Source organism: Fistularia commersonii, chromosome 19, assembly GCF_037954325.1.
Source record: "Fistularia commersonii isolate RoL2024-O1a breed Wild chromosome 19, RoL_Fcom_v1.0, whole genome shotgun sequence".
In the NCBI taxonomy this organism is placed as follows: domain Eukaryota; kingdom Metazoa; phylum Chordata; class Actinopteri; order Syngnathiformes; family Fistulariidae; genus Fistularia; species Fistularia commersonii.
This window is the reverse complement of record NC_141302.1, coordinates 10,156,017-10,175,965: the sequence shown is the minus strand read 5'-3', so window position 1 is coordinate 10,175,965 and position 19,949 is coordinate 10,156,017. Positions and strand designations below refer to the sequence as shown.

The 19,949-nt window shown below is 41.3% G+C and overlaps 1 protein-coding gene across 1 annotated transcript in view; it reads left to right on the top strand.

Moving 5' to 3' along the window:
* Window positions 1-19,949, top strand: part of plcb3 (phospholipase C, beta 3 (phosphatidylinositol-specific)) — a 52,048-nt gene that overhangs the window by 27,333 nt on the left and 4,766 nt on the right. The window contains exons 3-24 of the mRNA XM_086165201.1: window positions 7,059-7,127; window positions 9,127-9,264; window positions 9,522-9,601; window positions 9,688-9,741; window positions 9,938-10,010; window positions 11,809-11,909; window positions 12,476-12,642; window positions 13,454-13,600; window positions 13,674-13,831; window positions 14,325-14,407; window positions 14,576-14,660; window positions 16,397-16,544; window positions 16,737-16,838; window positions 17,257-17,330; window positions 17,426-17,522; window positions 17,653-17,737; window positions 17,976-18,100; window positions 18,707-18,861; window positions 18,966-19,127; window positions 19,204-19,303; window positions 19,395-19,499; window positions 19,831-19,925. Of these exons, the coding sequence (XP_086021327.1) occupies window positions 7,059-7,127; window positions 9,127-9,264; window positions 9,522-9,601; window positions 9,688-9,741; window positions 9,938-10,010; window positions 11,809-11,909; window positions 12,476-12,642; window positions 13,454-13,600; window positions 13,674-13,831; window positions 14,325-14,407; window positions 14,576-14,660; window positions 16,397-16,544; window positions 16,737-16,838; window positions 17,257-17,330; window positions 17,426-17,522; window positions 17,653-17,737; window positions 17,976-18,100; window positions 18,707-18,861; window positions 18,966-19,127; window positions 19,204-19,303; window positions 19,395-19,499; window positions 19,831-19,925 (2,403 nt within the window). The remainder of the gene's footprint in view (window positions 1-7,058; window positions 7,128-9,126; window positions 9,265-9,521; window positions 9,602-9,687; window positions 9,742-9,937; window positions 10,011-11,808; window positions 11,910-12,475; window positions 12,643-13,453; window positions 13,601-13,673; window positions 13,832-14,324; window positions 14,408-14,575; window positions 14,661-16,396; window positions 16,545-16,736; window positions 16,839-17,256; window positions 17,331-17,425; window positions 17,523-17,652; window positions 17,738-17,975; window positions 18,101-18,706; window positions 18,862-18,965; window positions 19,128-19,203; window positions 19,304-19,394; window positions 19,500-19,830; window positions 19,926-19,949) is intronic.

Here is a 19,949-nt window from a genome sequence, read left to right as displayed (position 1 = left end):
CCACCCTCACCTGGCATCCGTATCTAGGTCACACAGTTGGTTTTTGACATCCTGGTGCAACAACCTTCATTCAAGTGGACCTCAGCCTTTAAGCAACATCAGTCTCCACACATATAAAGCTTTCACACCTTGCAGTTTTAATGACCTTTACAGTAGATTTCCCATTCACACATACACCGGTGGCGGCATAGCTCCCATGCAAGGGCCCTAGCAAAGCACATGCAGACAGGAGGAGCTAGGAATTGAACTTGCAACCTTCTGATTGGTGGGACAATCAGCTCGAATGTAAATACTAACTGATCATATTTAACATGAAATATGGATTAGTAAGTTTTATTTCAGCCAAATGGCTGATTCTTCTCCTTGTTTTTATCAGTGATCAATCCATTTAGCCGGTCGGAAAGACTACCTTGTGTGGGCAAGTGTGTGTGTGTGTGTGGGCGTGTGTGTGTGTGTATGTGTGTGGTGAGAAGGATCAGTTGTCCAAAATGCCGTCAGCTTGTGCCCTTTGATCCATGGCTTGATCGGTCATTTCAGACATATTTAGCTGCGGTGATCTTTGGAGCGCACACTTGTGCGCGTCACAGGAAAGGAGTGGCGCTTTCTTGATTGTTTTGTTGGCCTTTCATATTTCGCTAATCTGGAGAAAATGAATGTCAGGAGGGGAAGCGAAAAGTTAATCAAAGAAATGAAGGAAGGAAAGGAGTTAAGTGTATGAAGGCTAATCAAACTTACTCTCTGTATTGTTCCTAAATAAAGACCAAACTAATAACTTCTGATAAGAATGTTCTCTATGCAAGAACCTATTTTTAAATCTTGATATTTTTGATGATATTCAGATGGAAAAAACCCATCCCACATAATTCAGGTAGTCTAAGCAGTTAGTTTACTTAAGCAGTGAGGCAAGACACAGGGTACATAATTTACAGCCTCTATAAACGAGGTATTTTTAACCATATAGTTTTTTTTTTTTTTCATTTTCCCATGTTATGTCACTTGGGAAGAATGAATCACTCGTAGTTTCCTAACCAAAGTTGAACAAGCCAGAAATTGTTGAACTGGATCTGGTTAATTCTCTGATGAAAGTGCATGTTGTGCATGCTACATTTGAGAGCGCCCCGCAGGAGGGAGCTCAACAAGACTTTGTTTTCATAGCTTCTGTTCTGGTTAGGATGTTTGAAACAGTGTTTTGTTGTCTTTCAGAAGTAATTTGAGATACAGTCACAGCGTGGTTAACACTTCCTTCTCCATGCAAGAAGGTCCCTGGTATGGACCTGGCAAGGAATCCTTTCTGTGTGGAGTCTCTATGTTCTTCCCTGTGTCTGAATGGATTTCCTCCCACAGTCCAAAAACATGCTGCAGGTTCATTGGAGACCTTAATTGTGCAAACATGTGATTGACAGATTTACTGGTTGTATGTCTATCTGTGGCCCTGTGATCAACTGGTGCCCGGTCCAGGGCGAACCCCGACTCTCGCCCAATGTGCTGGGATAGGCTCCATACCACCCCAACCATCCGGCAACACTGAGTTTCGGATAATATTAAAAAACCTGGAATTAAAAAACCTGAGGCTATCAGACTTTTAAATTCCTCTTCCCTCAGCCGCAGGGAATCTTCAATCTTTGTAGTTACTGCTAACAGCTAAGACAATTTATATTTCATTATATTTCTTATTCTTCCTCCTTTCCACTATTATCTATTACTTTTATGTTTTTAATTGAAACTCTGGCACAACAATTTCCTTCGGGATTAATAAAGTTGTTCTCATCTCATCTCATAAGTGGTATAGAGAATGAATTGATCAGTCAATCAATTTAAGCTATGTCGGGGGATCAGAGATTCAGAAGGATGACAAAAACAGCCTAAAAGTAGATGTTTCACAGGCTAGTTTTAAGCTGCCTTATGTTATCAGACTGTTTACGCATCCCAGTAATCCCGTGCCTCCTGAAAACCCGAGAAGCCTGGGCTGCAGGAATATAAAATATTTCTCAAGACAGACAAAGCAAAAGCAAAAAAAAGTAGAAAATCATGTTTCCTTGGAAAATGATTTACAATGTTATTTCTATACAGGAAGGAAACGTTTTTTTTTTTTAAATGTTGACTAAAATCTCCAAAATTCTTTGTACAATAAGCATTATATATCCTTGTAAGCTAATAAGAAATAACATGAAAATTAGTTTATACACAGTCAAAGATAAAAGGGTGAGATATCACCTCAATGTAGGTAAATGCATTACAGTTAAATCAGAAATAATTACTTACAGAGCGACAATAAATCAGTATTGTTGATTTAAAGGTGATGACTCATTACTAAATTGAAGAAAAAAGTAAACTGAAACCCCTTTAAAAAATAGAGTTTGAACAATAGTCATAGGGAGAGGGGGGGAAACATTGCTGTCTGTTATTCCCCCTGGACGGGTTCAAAAAATGATCTACAGAAAGCCTTGAAAATGGAAAAGATTGACCGTGTAGTTTGTAGTCAAATCCATGAGCGAGTGACCTCTGACCCCTCTGAAATGTCTCTCTGGTTGATTTTGGAATTTGTAGCTCCGAAAACAATCTCACCACAAGATCCATTCAGCTGTTCTGGTACTTTCTAACACTGCGTGATCTGCACTAGATGAGAGTTCTTTGCCTAGTTGTCATGAAGGTTCAAATTTCCTTTTTTTTCCGGGCACTCCAGGACTTTTTGTCCATATTGACTCAAAAGCTGAGGTTCACAATTCATTCCTGATTTTGGAAAGAACAGCTGAGAAAACATTTGCCCCACGACGCTCCGTTCGGAGCTTCATCTGCAACATGATTAGAAAAAAGCCGACTCTCATCCGACATAAAATTTACTCCTGTCTTCCTGCAAGGGACTGGATTAGTGGATCTGTGGTTTCAATAACTCAGACGGCCAGGGTAAAGATGAACATTGTTGGCGTGGAAACCAGGCAGAAGAATGGCCAGAATGCTTTGCAGCAGGTCTTGCTTTATTTTGAGTAAAGGGTGTTACTTACTTAGTCTCAGCTGGAAAACTGTACTTTGTCTACCTGCCCAATGTCTTTCACAACTGAGGGCAGCAAGTTCACAGCAACAGTGAAAGCATTCTGGGCAATGTAGGAAATCTTTAATATCTAAATGTTTTTCGGTTTTTATTTACTTTGAAGTATTGACATGCAGTTTTATTGTCCATATCCACGATAGATGCTAGATAATCCAAACTGTTTTTATTATCTAGTGATGACATGATAAAGCAGTTGTACATTGACAACTTTCAGCAGATCAACTAGAAATTAATTTGAAGGGACCGTTACCGACATTAAATGTTAATGTCATTTTTGAAATTGCATTGAATCTTTATCACATCTAAAATGAGATCAGTAAGATGTGCTTCATAATCTATGGGGAGCTAATACAAGTGTTTAATCGAAGATTTAATAACAAATAACTGTAAATTTTAAAGGGGAAAAATGAAAATCAGAACAGGAAAATTAGAAAAATGAAAGTAGATCAGGAATTTACTTCTGCTGTGAACAAACTGTTGTGTGCGTGATTTTCCTTTATTCTACAAATATGGTGGACACTGTATTCCTGTGTCGTCCAGCTTCAGAAACACAAGGGCCAATGAGAAAAGGTTCTTCACTGCTAGTTAATCATACCATCTATCACAACATGACTCCAGGAAAACCCTCATCCCCAGTCATTATGAGCAATAATGAGGCTGTAGCCCCGTCAGAGCTGATGAATGGAGTGTGTGGCTGCAGTAACCGAGCAGTGAATGAGGCTCCGCAGACCAGCCAAACATTACACACTGAAAAGCACACAGATACACACATGTTAACTGAGCAGACAGCCAGAATATGTCAGGAATGTGCTCTCAAAATTGACCGACCTTCACACAGACAGATGCACCCTGCAGTGTGCTTACATACACAACTGTGATCAGGAATATACACTACTCTCACTCACGTACAGTACACACACCTCTGCTGTTCCAGTCATGTCCTGACAAGTTTCTGTTGTGTGAGTGAAGATTCAATTGTGAAGAATTGCTCTTGCTTGTGTGTCACATGCATGTAACAGATGCAGTAACTTACAAGCCTTTTCCATGGGGGCACACCTACGCATGGATGCAAACACACACACACACACACACACACACACACACACACACACACACACACACACACACACACACACACACACACACACACACACATTTCTTGCTTAACAGGTCAGGATGTTTCACAAGATGGAACTTGCATGCCTGCCTGTATTCACGTTGCTGTGTGTGTGTGTGTGTGTATTTATGTTTGTGTGCGCACACACCTAATCTTAGGACTGACATTACAAGCCAGTGAGAAAATGTTAACTGTCAATGACATAGACAGGCAGCAGACAGAGTTTTACTCTCCAAGGAGTCACCATGGCAATGGCAGAATGAAACCACGGCCTGTGGGAGAAGAGCAAATCGTGCACATTTGTGTGGGCATGTGTGTGCATGTCTTACAGACCTAAAAGCATTTAATTCCACCAGGAAATAAATGAATTTCCACAGGCCAATTAGAGGACAAAGTCAGAGAAAGAGTTTAATCTTATTGGTTGAACACATTTGACCTTTTTTCATCCACGTGGCAAACTGTAGGTTAGCTGACGGCCTGCAGGGTGTGACAGTTGTAGCGAGCTGAGTAAGACGTGACATGAGTCGACGCGATTGTGACATTATGAGTTTGTTTTTCTTGTTGTTTTTGGAGGGAAGAGGGATGGAAAAGCCAGTAAATGAGAAAAACACAGGCAAGGAGACCTTTTCCAAACACTTGCAGTCTGAGACTAAGAATAACAGGAAGAAAGACGCAAACATTCGATCCCCCACCTCCCCTTCAATTAATGAAATGGCTCACAAAGAAAAAGAAAGAGAGGGTGATCGGCAGACTCATGAGAGGGAGACGCTGAGCAACAAACACCTGGATGAAGTAAAAAAGCTGCGGGAATAAGCGGCAGTGCTAAACAAATATTTAAAGAGCGACCTCCTCCGTGTTAATGGCCAAGTTTATGGTCCTGCACTCCTCAATGCCTCCTCCCTGCTTTTATCCCATTTCTATCTTTTTTTTTTCTCCATTTCTGCTTCTAAATCCTCCAGGTCATCAGTGCCATCAGTCCTTGCCTGGCTTATTGTTCTACACATCTTGATAGGGACATGTAGCGCGGTCAGGCTTGCCAATCTACCCAAAACACAGGTCAAATGTGCCCCAGGTATATCTCTCTCTCTCTCTCTCTCTCTCTCTCTCTCTCTCTCTCTCTCTCTCTCTCTCTCACTCACTCACTCACTCACTCACTCACTCACTCACTCACTCACTCACTCACTCACTCACTCACTCACTCACTCACTCACTCACTCACTCACTCACTCACTCACTCACTCACTCACACAAAGGTCAGATATCAGTACTTGTATTTTATATTTAAATAAATAAAGGAGGGGGTGGAAGTTTTTTGTGTGAGAGGTCACCTCTGCTCCTGCTGTGATTTTAGGGTTTTTATCCTGGCCATTTGAAGTAACAAATCAATGTGTATTTTATTTGGACTAAAATAGATCGATCACCATATTATTAGAGCAGTGTATATGCCAGCCGACGTTTAGAGGGACACTGTGTAAAGATTGCCTCTCAATCCTAGTGCTTGCTTTTTTTAAAATATAGTCTGTGTAGAATCGTCATCAACATGCGTTTTTCATATTACTTGAAAAAAAAAATCCTGCGATATTTTGATGCATTATCAACCACTGACATTTCTGATTAGAAACACATGACGTGCATTCCTGTTTATCAAGGCCTTTCATCTATTCTGGCTCAACTTAATGTTGCAGTTATCAATTTGATTATTACACAAATCTGCTGGAGGTGAATGAGTAATTTGTTTCTCAACCTCTGTGCAGAATCCAACTAAACAAAAACAAATAAACTGAAAAATCAAAATCCAGATTGCTTTTCAATAAGTGGATTCTTTTTGTTTAGCTATCCATAATCCCGCACAAACCAGGAACAGTCCAACCAACTCCGCATTTGAATTGCAAGCCAAAGCACTTCTGCTTCTTCACAGCTATGCCAAAAAATTGGTATAGGCTACATGTGCATCCGTTTATAGAGATGAAATTAATAAATGATGGTATTTTTTTCAGTAAAAGACTCAAACAAGGGAAGCAAGAAGAATGTTTACATATTTCTTTAAACTAAATTTTGCTTCATTAATTTTTGCTGATTTTTCTACTTCTTAAAACAAACATTATTAGTGCACAGACACATAAGTAACTTGTACGACAAATTAAAGCGGATCCTAGAAACCTCTAGGCTTTGGTTTACAAACGCTGCATTTAAAAAGTATGTCCCAGCAATGTGTCTGTGATTTTGTTTTTTCCTCTTCTTTCAATGTCTTAACTCACAGACAGAAATGGATTTCCTCTGAGCACAAGTCATGAATGTTGAGTGTCATGCACCAGGACGGAGGAAAGCCTTGTGTTTAAATGGCACCAGAGTAGCAATTGTGGTTGTCCTTGATTGTGACAGGCTCCTACACACCCATCTATAATGAATGATAATGCACTCTGCCAATCTGGCCATGACATTAGCAGTGGGCGAGACCCTGCGGTCTGCCCTGCACTGCTGGGCTAGCTCGCTGTTAATGTCAGCAGGCAAGTGTCACTGCTTCACTCCAGAGTGTGCTAAAATCTACTGAATGAAACAAATGTCAGCTTGATGCACGTTGGGTAAGAGCTGGATAAAAATAACACTCAGATATTAAGAGGATGCCAATATGTATCCCAGTGCCTGCTTTTGCAGTTTTTGGGCCATGTGCCAGATTTATGGAATGCATATGATCAAATTTCGGAGCCCTGGCTTTATATTTAGGTTTCACCTGAAGGAGAAGGAGTATAAGAAGTGGTGATGATGCTGTCTGGAAATGTCGTGGTTCTAGTTCCTCCCTCGTGTTTGCAGTCATTGTAGCAAAGACACACTGCACATCATCCAGACCCACAGCCATTCACACAACCCATCTGACATCTGTCTACCTTTCAGGAGGTGGAGATTCTGGACATCAGCAACATCAGGGACACCAGAACGGGGAAGTACGCAAAACAGCCGAAGGTTGGTCAAGTGTGTGTGTGCGGGTGTGTGCATGTGTGTGTGTGTGTGTGCGCGTGCGCGTGTGCGCGCATACAACAGAAAGATGCTGTCACTTCCTGCTGTTGATGACTGCTCTGTAGCTGTGAACACTGTGCTCAAGTGTGAACTGTCACCAAAACGTGCATGTGTGCCCCGAGGGTGTGCGTGTCTCGTTCAGCTGATTTCTTGGAGGTGACAGAGCACTAATGAGCTTACTGATAGATGGACAGTTCGACAGGAAGTGATATAACCAGTAACTGTTGGCAAGGAAGTTGTTGTGTAAGAGCCTCGATCTTTAGGCCCAGGGTGACTGGTAAACAGACCAGGCATATGGACATGTTGACACAGCACAGGCCTAAAGATTATTATGTTTTATAAAAATTACTGTTTGCTCCTCTTTGTCCGTGGCACGGCACCATGAGTGCTTTTTCATGATCAGATTATCTCCAATCTGTTCAACCCACTTAAACATTGCTTTGCCCCAAAAGTAAATGGCTTTCTTCTTGATAAAGTCATGATGTAACAAAAGGGTGCATGTTGTCAGGAGACATGCTGAAATGCATTGTGTGTGTGTGAGTAAATTACATTTCTATCCTGTCACGGTGATGAAATGTGATGTCAAGCAGATTGTGAACATAAATCCTCTATCTTTTCTACATGCTTGTGGGCAGGATTGCAGGTGTTTTCCATGTTTTCTGAGATTTCCATCAGGCCCAACTGTTGAAACGTATTGAATTGTGGACTTTTACTCATCTATGGCTTATGTTCTAACTGCTTTAGCCCAGCATTCATACATCCAGTATGTCATTCTGAAAGATGTAAAGAAAAACCAACCTGCGGTTTTATAGAGATTATTTCTTTCCTTTGGGAGGAAGTATTTCTTAAGAATACTGCCAGTAGTCTGTACTGTGCTCATCTTGAATAATGGCCGCTGCTTCTTCTCTTCACTTGTCCCTCAAACTGAGAAGGTGCTTCGGCTGACAAGACCCATGTCCCTGCCTTTTGATTATTCTTCATGTTTTAGACCCTGTAGACCCCCGCTCACATATCAAATGTAAACAAATGTAGTGTTTTAATATGAAAATGTGTGATAAAGTCCATATATATTTTTGACATCATGTACCTACTATCTTTTGCTGTCAGTTAACGAAACCTTTGGTGAAGACGATTATGCCATCGCTATATACAAGAACTCTAAAGAGTGATATCATGTTTTTTATTGGAAAGATTTTTCATCGCCACCTTAAAAATAAGAAGACATTGCCTGCTGCTTCGTCATAAAATAATGACAGCACATAGGAAAATGTTTTATGGAAAGTCGAGATAGTTTTTGATGGATAGTTCCCTCCTCATCAAGAGCACCAATGAACAAATATCAATAAAACAAAAGATATCATAGTGTATTTATTCACCGCAGTGCCATCCTTTTTTTTTTTTTTAAAGGCTCTTCAATGCATTTATTCGATAAACAAGCGTTGAGAGCGAAATTGTGTGTTTACATCTGCAGCGGCTCAGATCAGGCTGTTCCATTTGAACAGCTGTGAATCGATATCGTATTGCGAGAGGAAGTGAAATGTTGCCATGTTGTTCTTCAGTTCTGCCTCATACGGATTGGAATCCAAACACTCAGCTGTAGCAATAAAACAAAAAGTCCAGTTCCATTTGCACTTTCTCAAACCCGCTCAGATTTTCAACTTGCCCATGTCCATTATATGCATGGAGATGCCAGAGACAGGGAAGGTATAATTGCTGAGGAGACGGCGAGTGTTTGAGACATTAGATCAGAGCTTCACCACATGCATTGCATTTACTCTCTCAGGAGACACAGATGGACAGAGAGGGAAGGGCGGAGAGGAAAATCAAGTGTTGAGGTCATGGTGTGTTCACGCGTGCGTTTGTGCGCACACATGCGCACACGTCCCCGCGTGTTTCATATTGAGTGTCATCACATGCCCTGAAAGGTTATGTCTGTTTGTATCAGGACCCAAAACTACGGGAAGTTCTTGGCTTCGGTAAAGGTGACAACGTTGAAGGGAAGCTGGTAACTATCGTCCAAGGCAATGACCTGGTCAACATCTCTTTCCTCAACTTCCAAGCCATGCAGGAAGACACTGCCAAGGTAACTATGGAAACCACCATCCAGTCATCCCAAGCGTTCATACTTCTGTCTCTTTTCCTCCCTCCCTTCCTTCCTCCAAGCCACCCACCACTTATTCCTTCTGTCTTCCTCTCCTTTCCTCAGGTTGTGTGCTGACTCACTCAACATAAGTGATTCAGAGGCGCGTTTCTGTGTGCACATGTGTTGTATACTGAATCTAGAAACTGCTTTGTTCAGTAAAACCTTCAAAGCAGTCAAACAACTGTGTGTGTCCTCAGATCTGGACAGATGAGCTGTTCACATTGGCCACCAACATTCTCTCCCAAAATGCATCGCGGAACACCTTCCTGCTCAAAGCGTAAGAGCTCTGGCGCCTGATGGTGTTTTGCTGCAGCTGAAGGTTACAGGGGCATTATTGAAAGCCTCTCCCTCCATCTCTCATAGGTACACCAAGTTAAAGTTGCAAGTGAACCAGGATGGCAAGATCCCTGTGAAAAAGTGAGCGTCAACATCGCTTTTTCTCTCCCTTCCTCTTCTGTTTCTCTTCAGTTCATCTGCCGATGTTTTTGTTGGCCTATCATTTATATCTGATGTGTTTGGGCTAGAAGCGCCCGCAGATAAACTTTGTTTTGACCCCCGATGGGGGAAAAATCCCATTTGATGGCTGGCCGATGACTTTTTCTCTGTGTTTCAGCATTCTCAAGATGTTTTCAGATAAGAAGAGAGTTGAGACGGCTCTGGAGCAGTGCGGCCTCGTCAACAACAGGGTAATAGCTAGAGGCTATCACTGACCGCAGGGCTGTGTTCAAGAATCAAATTTCTGTTCAAGAATTTGCATCAAGTTTCACACCTTTGGGTTTTATCTCGGCTTCTTTGCATTCCTCGCTATCTGTGACAATCATCATTTCAGCTTGTTAACAAGAATAGTCTGTTCTATTTGAAAGATAAAGTGGACAACATAACACGTCAGTTGCATCTATAATTTTTTTTCAAAGGTATTCAAAGCAGGGTGGGGGGAACTAATTCACCAATGCCGGATGCTAATGTCCCAGAAGGTCACTGTAAATAAATAAATAAATAAATAAATCTTAGAATAATACTAAATTAATTCACATTCCTTGTTCAAAACCCTAAATTTTGTTCACAGTTAGTTTAAAAGTATGTTAATTGTTTAAAGGTCTATTTGACGTCTGGTTATCATTTTGTGACCTACACATCTGTATGTCACTACACCAGGGGGGTCCTGACCCCCATTTGGAGCTCCTCTGCTCTAATGCAGTTGTTTCCCGCGGCAGCATACTACCCTCGGGGGATTCAGAGTTACAGGGTCGTGCCGAGGTTGGCATATGTTGGACAAAACCACAATAAGATGCTATTTTTCTTCAACTCGTATAAAATAATTAAAATGAATAATATTATTATCTCTTCTTAATGAATGTAATTCAGATGTCAGCTACAGGTTTTTCCTCAGTTGTTTGAACACGAGACACAAAGTCAGACTAAGCGAATAATTCTAAGCTCAAATAAGTATCAGACTGTATCAGACTTGCTGGAATTGATTTACTATTTGAAAGTAAATAGATTTGAAAAGGAACACTCAAAGTAATGAGCAAATAATTGAATGACTGAGCAAACACAAGAAAGTGGGTTATGAGAGGAAAGATAGTAGTGATGTAACACCGTGTCCTCTTGACATGTCAGATTTACACATCTTGCCCGTGACAGTTTTATTTATTTTTTTATTTTACCAGGTTTATTGGACCGATATCAATAATAAATGAATAACACAAACAATAGATAATGATTGAAACACATTTAGTAACATTTACTCTTTGAAATGGTTTACCTGAAATTCCTGAAACTGATTATAATGTCTGTTTTTTTTTAAATTTTTTTTAACATCACCAAATTCTTATGTAATCAATACTCTAATCACACCGTGACTACGATGTGAAAGTAGTGAAAATAGTCATGTGATCTGAAGTGGCGTTGCGGATCGCTGCGTGTTAAGGTGGCGTGGGCCTGTCTGCTTCCACGGTAAAACAGTGTTTCCTGTGTCAGTGTAATCTTTGTTAAAAATCAGTTTGGAGTCACAAGACACTCGGCTCTTTGAATCAGAGACCAGATTGTCCAAACTGCACTGTCAGCGCTTCTACACTTATTGTTGTGATCTGGCTCCCCTTACTGGTGGCCGAGAAGACCCACAGCAGCAACTCTGTTGCCTTTCTGTCCCACGGCTGAGTTCACAGTGTGAGTCTGTGGTGATTGAGGCAGATGGCTGCTGACAGTTAACAGGATCAATCTGTCCCTGTGACCAGCAGCCCACTCTTTTCGTGTGCTCGCCTTCTCGCAAACGCTTTGCCGACCAGACACATCCACCCAGTGGGCCTGTGGGAATCACAGGGGGATAGCAGTACTTTCTTTTTGGAGAAAAGCCAACAGCAAAGCACACATTTTATACACACATTTATATATATATATATATATATAAACCCGGTGTTTAAAAAAAAAATCAATATGGCAGCTGACTTTCCCGATTTTCCTATTTTGTGCTTTTGAACGCAGTCGGAGGGAATCAAGCCCGATGACTTCACCTGGGAGGCCTTCCAGAAGTTTCTCGACAGTCTGTGTCTCCGTCCCGAGATACAAAGCATCTTTGAGGAATGGTAAGTCCCACAATGGTGCAATAATCATAAAACCTGAAGATGAAGCAAAAACTCCTGAAGCAATGAATTCCGGTCACGTAACCCCGGACTTGAGTCAGAATGGCGTAATAAACTCTATGACTTTTGACTCAGCAGAATTGTAAAAATTTTGCAACTTGACTTCAGCGCTGATGTGTTACTTCAGTCCAACTTTTGTCATACGGAATAAGATGAATACTACAGAAATGTCCTTTGGCAAAATACTGAATCCCCAGTTGCTCTCAACAGCCTTGATAACCGCTTGCATGAAAGCTCTGCCACAGTGTGTGTGTGTGTGTGTGTGTGTGTGTGTGCATGCATGTAAGAAGCGCTTTGAAACCACACGGTGATGAAAGTGATATATAAACCGAATCCATTTACCATAAATTATGCATTTTAAGTTTCTATTATTTATCTAACATTTTTTACATTCTACATTTTACATTCACCATAATAGTAAGTCAGTTGATTCTAGATGCAGTGAATGTGCTGTGCACAACAGTGTGATATGTACACAAAGCTCACCTCTCCCTCCACCCCTGCTTCAGTGGCTCGAAGAGGAAGCCGTTCATCTCTCTGGACCAGCTGATGGACTTCATCAACCGCCAGCAGCGCGACTCCAGACTGAACGAGGTCCTGTACCCCCCGCTGAAGAGGGAGCAGGTCCGACAGATCATGGAGAAATATGAGACCAACACCAGCCAGCTGGAGAGAGGTGCGCTGACTGGATAGTTATTTCCAGGAGTTGATTTTATACTAACTCCGAACTACATCCTTTTCTTTTAAATTCAAATTACCTCTTCTCCTTTTCGGCTTTTCCCTTCAGGGGTCGCCACGGCAAAGTGGCCTTCTCCATCTTACCCTATTCTCTGTATCCTACTTTCTCACTACCTTTATATCCTCTCTTATGATGTTTTGAATTCAAACATCTAATGTAAAATGAGGGATTCATGTGCCCTGAAGTGATTTTAAATGTACTTACCAGTTAAGGTTTACTTAAATCGTGTTTTTTTTTTTTGTTTTTTTTTTAAGAATTGTCAACAAGAAACACAAATTGCACCAGGAAATAATCTCTCTCTGGATTTTACATAGAGAAAATACATGAAAAATTATATATATAGATATTATACATATTTAAAAAATCTATACTATGACAACACATTGTGGTGTGGGCGGTTTGCATTTTAATGTCAGGTGACTACATTTCCCAGAATGCTCTCTGTTGCTGCGAACTTGCTGCCTTTGGCTTTGAAAAACTTCGGCTGGTAAACAAAGTACAGATTACCAGCGGAGACAAAGTAAATAAAGAAATGTCATGCCCTTTACTCGAAACAAAACAACACTTGCTGGAATGCATTCTGGTCATTCTTCTTCTCTATTTCCATGCCAACGCTATTAGTGTTCGTCTTTTATTTTGGTCTTCTTTGTTATGGAAATCAACATTTCAAGATATATTTTTTTTTGCCATACAATTGAAGTAGTTGATTATGTGAGACAGCTGTGTCGCTCTCTGTCTCCCCCTGCAGACCAGATCAGTCTGCAGGCCTTTGCCAGGTACCTGGGAGGGGAAGAGAACAGCATCGCGCCACCTGAGAGGTTGGACGTCATCGACGACATGAACCAGCCGCTGTCACACTACTTCATCAACTCCTCACACAACACATACCTCACAGGTAAACACACACAGTCGTACGGTGTGGTACGTGTCTCCTGTCTCGACTTGACCCTTCCCTATCCTGTCCTCAGTGGGGCAGCTGACCGGTCTCTCCTCGGTGGAGATGTACCGGCAGGTGCTGCTCACCGGCTGCCGCTGTGTTGAGCTGGACTGCTGGAAGGGCCGACCGCAGGATGAGGAGCCTTACATTACCCACGGTTTCACCATGACCACAGAGATACCTTTTAAGGTAGGTTTTGCCCAGTTTTATATAATAATATAGACTCATGAATATGTAATATATTCATGAATATATTCAATATGAATATATTCATATGCAATATATTCATTTTCAATTTATGTTTTGTTCATTCTTTTTTTTTACTAAAGTATGCCTTTCAATCAGTTGCACAAAGTAACTTGCAGTCTTACCAAGGGCACAATTAATTGTATCATGTTTTTAATGACATTCAGTTGCAAAAAAGTGCAGTTAAAAAGGATCTAAAGGCAACAAGTGTTTACAGTGACTATCAATAAACGGAAATGTTTCACTCACATTAATGTCTAATGATTATGGTTAAGAAAATTGTAATGTTAGAATGTTTAGATTAGATTCAACAGTATTTACATTACACAAGTATTGGGCAACAAAATGCAGTTTAGCATCTAACCAGACCAGTATGTACATAGTATATTATGTCAGTATATCATGGGATCTAACTCCTTTGTTTCTGTGAGTGCAGGAGGTGATTGAAGCGATCGCAGAGAGTGCCTTCAAGACCTCGCCCTATCCCGTCATCCTTTCCTTCGAGAACCACGTCGACTCGTAAGCTGTTTAAGTGTGTGTTAAATGTCAGATGATTTAGGGCTGGAGTCACAATTTTTATCAGCTATGATTATAAATGACTAATATCCTGTTGCTAGAATAGAAATCAATGCTGTACAGTGAATAATGCTTTTTTTATTTTATTTTTTATTTTTTTCTTACTGTCAGGGCCAAGCAGCAGGAGAAAATGGCTGAATATTGCAGAACCATATTTGGAGATGCCCTGCTCATTGAGCCACTGGAGAAATATCCTGTAAGTCTAGTTGTGAGTCAGATATGATAGCTGATCTGGCTTTTCTATAGCTTTTTGCGTAAATGTGGATACATAAATGAGTACAGGCAATTTCATACATTTGGTTTTAAAATCAGGTTGAAAGTGCCTCAAGAAAAGTTGAAATTAGACTGCAAATCATAACCTGAGTGTGAAATATAAGGAAAAATTTATCAGCAAGATCTCAGCTAACGATCGGCAAGGAAACATCTAAATATATGCAGTACCAAAAAACGCAATTGCCATTTTAATATAAAAACTTTCCCATATACGGGGGAAAATCAGTTTATTAAATTCCGTATACATATTGTATTTATTATATATTATAATAGTAGGATATATGAATATTGAACACCTGTTGTAGTTTTGTTCAGCTCTTTCAAAAGTACAACAATGACTATTAAAATAAGCCTCTTAAAGAAGGAAATGGTCCTCTGGCTGCTGAGGCGTTTTGAAATCGTTAAAATGTATTCAGAGTATTTTCTTTCTCCTAATTCGCACTAATTTGCTTTTTAATTCATATCCTCTTGTGATTGTGGTCAAACTGTCAGCCAGTAAGCAGCTGTTGACCTTTAAGTCAGCTGACCCTTTGATAAAAGTTGTCCTAAAATCATCACAAAAATCGGGAACAAAATTAAAAAGTGGACGTTTCCTCTAATTTATCTAAAGAAAATTCAATCAGTGACATAAAAACCTGGAAGGATTTTGTTAAAGGTTACAGAGGAGGTGTGTGAAACTTCTAAATTATGTACCAAGGGGTCCACAGTCGGACATGGGCATGGACATAGACGGTACAGTGAAGATCTTGGTAGAAGGATGCAGAAGTTGGAACTGCCAGGCAGGAGGACGAGAGGAAGAACAAAAAAGAGATTTCTGGATGGAGGGAACGAGGACACGAAGTTAGTTGTGAGAGAAAAGGATGCAGAGAGGGTTAGATGGAGGCAGATGATTGGCTGTGGTGACCCCTGAAAGGCACAGCTGAAAAGAGAAGAAAAACAGTGTGATAAATTTCAAAAAGTTACGTGAAATTTTTCTTGATATCCAACAAATTAATCAAAAGATCAATAAGACCCAGTGAGTCAGTGCTGACTGACTGCTGTTTGAGGAATGTTATTAAAACAGTTAAAACTGTTCTTATTAGAATTTCATTTATACATTATTAATCCCCTGTCCAAGTACTTTGAGTATTTGTTCCCAATGCAGATTAAAACTCGCCTGGCGGTGGCAAATCGGTCGGACTGTGTGGACACTGAAAAGGCAGACATGTGGAGTTATCAGACAGCAGCATCACCGCGGCTGCAGTGTTTAAGGTTATGAAACGTGGACTGACCCTGAAGTGCACAGGCTGAACTCCGATTATCTGTTGTGACTCGCCGACCACACAATCCTCCCGTGATCAGCAGCCCGTCATTTCCTCCTGGGGCTTGGCGATGTGTGCTTTTCCACATAATTTTAATCCGCCTCTCATTTTTTTAAAAAAGCGTTCCAGTTTTATTTACAAATGTCCATGGAAAAATTCGGAAAAAGGTATTCCCATTCTGGAAAGTACATGGGGAAAAGTCCCAAATTGGAGACAGCCCTGGAGAAAGACATGGGAATTGGGATTTCCTGTGTATTCCATCACCCGAATCTGGTTTTAGTCCGCTTTTTTTCATTGTTTTAATGGTATAAAAAAAAATGATTGGATTGTAATGCCATGTCTGGCCTTGTGTCGGCAGCTGGTCCCAGGTCAAGCCCTCCCCTCCCCGCAGGAGATGATGGGGAAGATTCTGGTGAAAAACAAAAAGAAGCACCACCATCACCGGCCCTCCAGTGGCGGCAGCATCCGCCGCAGGGAGCTGGAGGAGCAGTCCTCACTCAACAATGGTGGGTAGAAGAGAAATCAAACAAACTCTGGGGACCCAAAATGATAACATTTGAGGTCATCAAATATTCCCCACATAACTGCATTTTGAATTATATATATCATTGCATTCGTGATGAAATATTTGATACAACAAAACTGCGTACTGATAATGAGAGCAGATTGTGATTCAGATGTGTGGGTTTTCTTTGTAGACTCTTCTCTGATTGATGGCGAGGGAAGCCAGATCTTGTCCAACGGGGAGGAGAAGCTCGCCGAGCGAATGGTCAAAGACTCTGAGCCTCGGAAATCCCTTGGTAGGCTAAAGAACTAGTTGCACGAACCACTAAACATTGTCTGAACTGTTCAACCAGGCTGTCGTTATTCCTAATCATGAAATCACTCTGTTGTAGAACTGTCCAGAGATCCACTGGATTTGACAAAATAATTTGATTGGTTTTCAAAATGGGGAAACAACGGGATCATATCCAACCATCGTGAGGAATCCTCTTAAGAAATAAGAAAGGCTTTGCATGCAAATGAAAAAGATAAATCTCGAGATATTACCTGAAATTGTCAGATATGATGATAACGGACCGCAGGATAAACTGAAAATGAATTGAAAATGAACAAGAAAATGAAAGAAACTCTCCTCATTGTGCTTTATGTGTTTTTTTTTTTTGTTGTTGTTTGTTTTTTTTTTGTTTTTTTTTAATCCCTGTACCACTTTTCCAGGAGGTGAGGGAGAGAGTGATGAGGACGAAGAAGATGAGCCAGTGACAGAATTGAAGAAGCCCAACTCTGATGAGGTAAGAGTCCTCCTGGGTCGTGACACCTTATGGCCTGTGATTGGCCGATGTGGCCCGACTGATGGATGGTTCATCTTCCCCTTCGCCTTCGCCAGGGCACAGCCAGCAGTGAGGTCAACGCCACGGAGGAGATGTCAACTCTCGTCAATTACATCGAACCTGTCAAGTTCAAGAGCTTTGAGGTGGCAAATAGTGAGTGCAGACAAGAAGATTTGGTTGTCTGGTCGAATAAGGAGAAACTTCTCTCCATCATCTTCTGTCTCTGGAAGGAGACATTTCACTGTGATATTCACATCCTTTGACTGCTCCATTTGTTTGCCAGAGAGAAGAAAGTTCTTTGAGATGTCTTCATTTGTGGAAACAAAAGGGATGGACACTCTAAAGAACTCCCCCATTGAGTTTGTCGAGTATCCTTGGCTACCTTTGCTTAGCCTCCTCTGGAAACCACAGTTTGATTGTTTGCATTGGGAGCTTTGGCAGAGCTGGTTCTTGTAATAGTACATGTAAAAAGATTACAAACTGTGATGTGTACCACAGAATGTACCTGACTGTCAATAAGAAAATACTTTATAATCAGTCAGGAATCTGGGAAACGATCTGAAAATCCATGTCTAGAGTGTTGTATCCTCAGCTGAGCTTCTCCAGATACAATAAGAACCAGCTGAGTCGGATCTACCCAAAGGGAACCAGAGTGGACAGCTCCAACTACATGCCTCAGCTCTTCTGGAACGTTGGGTGCCAGATGGTGGCGCTGAACTTCCAGACCCTCGGTGAGCCCGATGTTCAATAAAAAATAAGGCTTCTGAAAAGTTATTCCCATTAATCAGATAACCTTTAAAACTCTCCAGTAATTACAAAAATGTGGAACTGCAGTAGAACCATCAAACTTGAATTCAGTATATCACTGCAGCTTTCAGATACCATTTAATCCTCTGATCTCTTGTTTTTACAGTTAGTTTACTGTCTTATTTGGTCTGCTTTCTGAAGCCAGATGCACTATTTTCACTCTGAAGTTCCACATTCATCTTTTTAATGCCCAACTTATATGTGCTTAGTGTCTTATCATAATCACTCTTTATGTGGATTTTTTACTTTTTAATTTCACCTTATAAACAATTTCTCAACTTTTTACTTTCTTGTTTCAACCCTTTCCCACCCCTCCTATTAGAATATTGGGGGGAGGGGGGAAATATTCTATTTCCTTATTTTCAATGATTTCCCAAACCCGCCTGACGTCACTTTTCGGAATATACAGTCCTTCATTGACGCTCAGAAACGCCCCTCCCTGACCCTGAATCCTCACCTCTGATTTCCCTCCCTCCCACTCTCTTCCTACCTGTCATCTATCTCCCTTTGTTTTGTTTTTTTATCCCCAGATCTCCCCATGCAGCTGAACATGGGCGTGTTTGAGTACAATGGCCGCAGTGGCTACCTGCTGAAACCCGAGTTCATGAGAAGGACAGACAAACACTTTGACCCTTTCACTGAGAACATAGTGGATGGAATAGTTGCTAACACAGTGAAAATCAGGGTAAAAAACAGTGCCCTTGTCATTCATAATATTTTATGAGAGTCACTTTTATTACTTTATTATTTAGAAACCTAGATATTAATCTGTGTTTTAAAATCTACCAGGTCATCTCAGGCCAGTTTCTGACAGATAAGAAGGTGGGGGTGTATGTGGAAGTAGATGTATTCGGACTCCCTGCGGACACCAAACGAAAATACAAAACCAAAACATCTAATGGGAACTCGCTGGACCCGGTGTGGGACGATGACATGTTCGTCTTTAATAAGGTAATTACTGCCCCAGTCTTTCTCTTGGCCTCTGTCTTCCATTACAATCTAACGTCTTCTGCCTGACTGGCTTCAGGTGGTCCTGCCCACGCTGGCCTCCCTGAGGATGGCCGTGTTTGAGGAAAACAGCAAGTTCATCGGGCATCGGATCCTCCCCGTGTCCGCCATCAGACCCGGTCAGTACGCTGACGAGCTCGCTCGGGGGTCGGAGAGCGCTCTTTTTTCTGAGACAGAAGAGAAAACCAAGGAGTCTCTCTTGTTTTTCAGGCTATCACTATATCAACTTGAAGAATGAGCTGAACCAGCCGCTCCTCCTGCCCTCCCTGCTGGTCTACACCGAGGCTCAGGACTACATCCCCAACGAACACCAGGGTAATCACCTCGGAGAAGAAGCATTAGTTTGCATGACACAAAACAAAACATCTGCCAGCTTGACTTCATCTTCATCGCCGTAAAAGGGAAAACACCCAGGAAGTCTTATCGCTTCAAGAGTATTAGCTTTGAAAGGGTGATTTTTCCAATGACATTTGCAGGGCAGCATAAGCCACCCAGAACAGGTTAGATAGGGGGTCACATGTCTAAGGCCCCTATATTTTTGGGGTCGTGACCTGAAGCACTTCGACATGTCCTGTTGAAGACAGGACTGGCTGTAACATTGATTATAAATTCCGCAACGTATGTGTGTGTGTTTATTTCTTCTCAGAGTATGCAGAGGCTCTCACCAATCCCATCAAACACGTCAGCCAGTTGGACAAGAGAGAGACGCAGCTGGCCGTTCTCATAGAGGAAGATGGAGAGGTGAGACGCGGACGCAAAATTCCC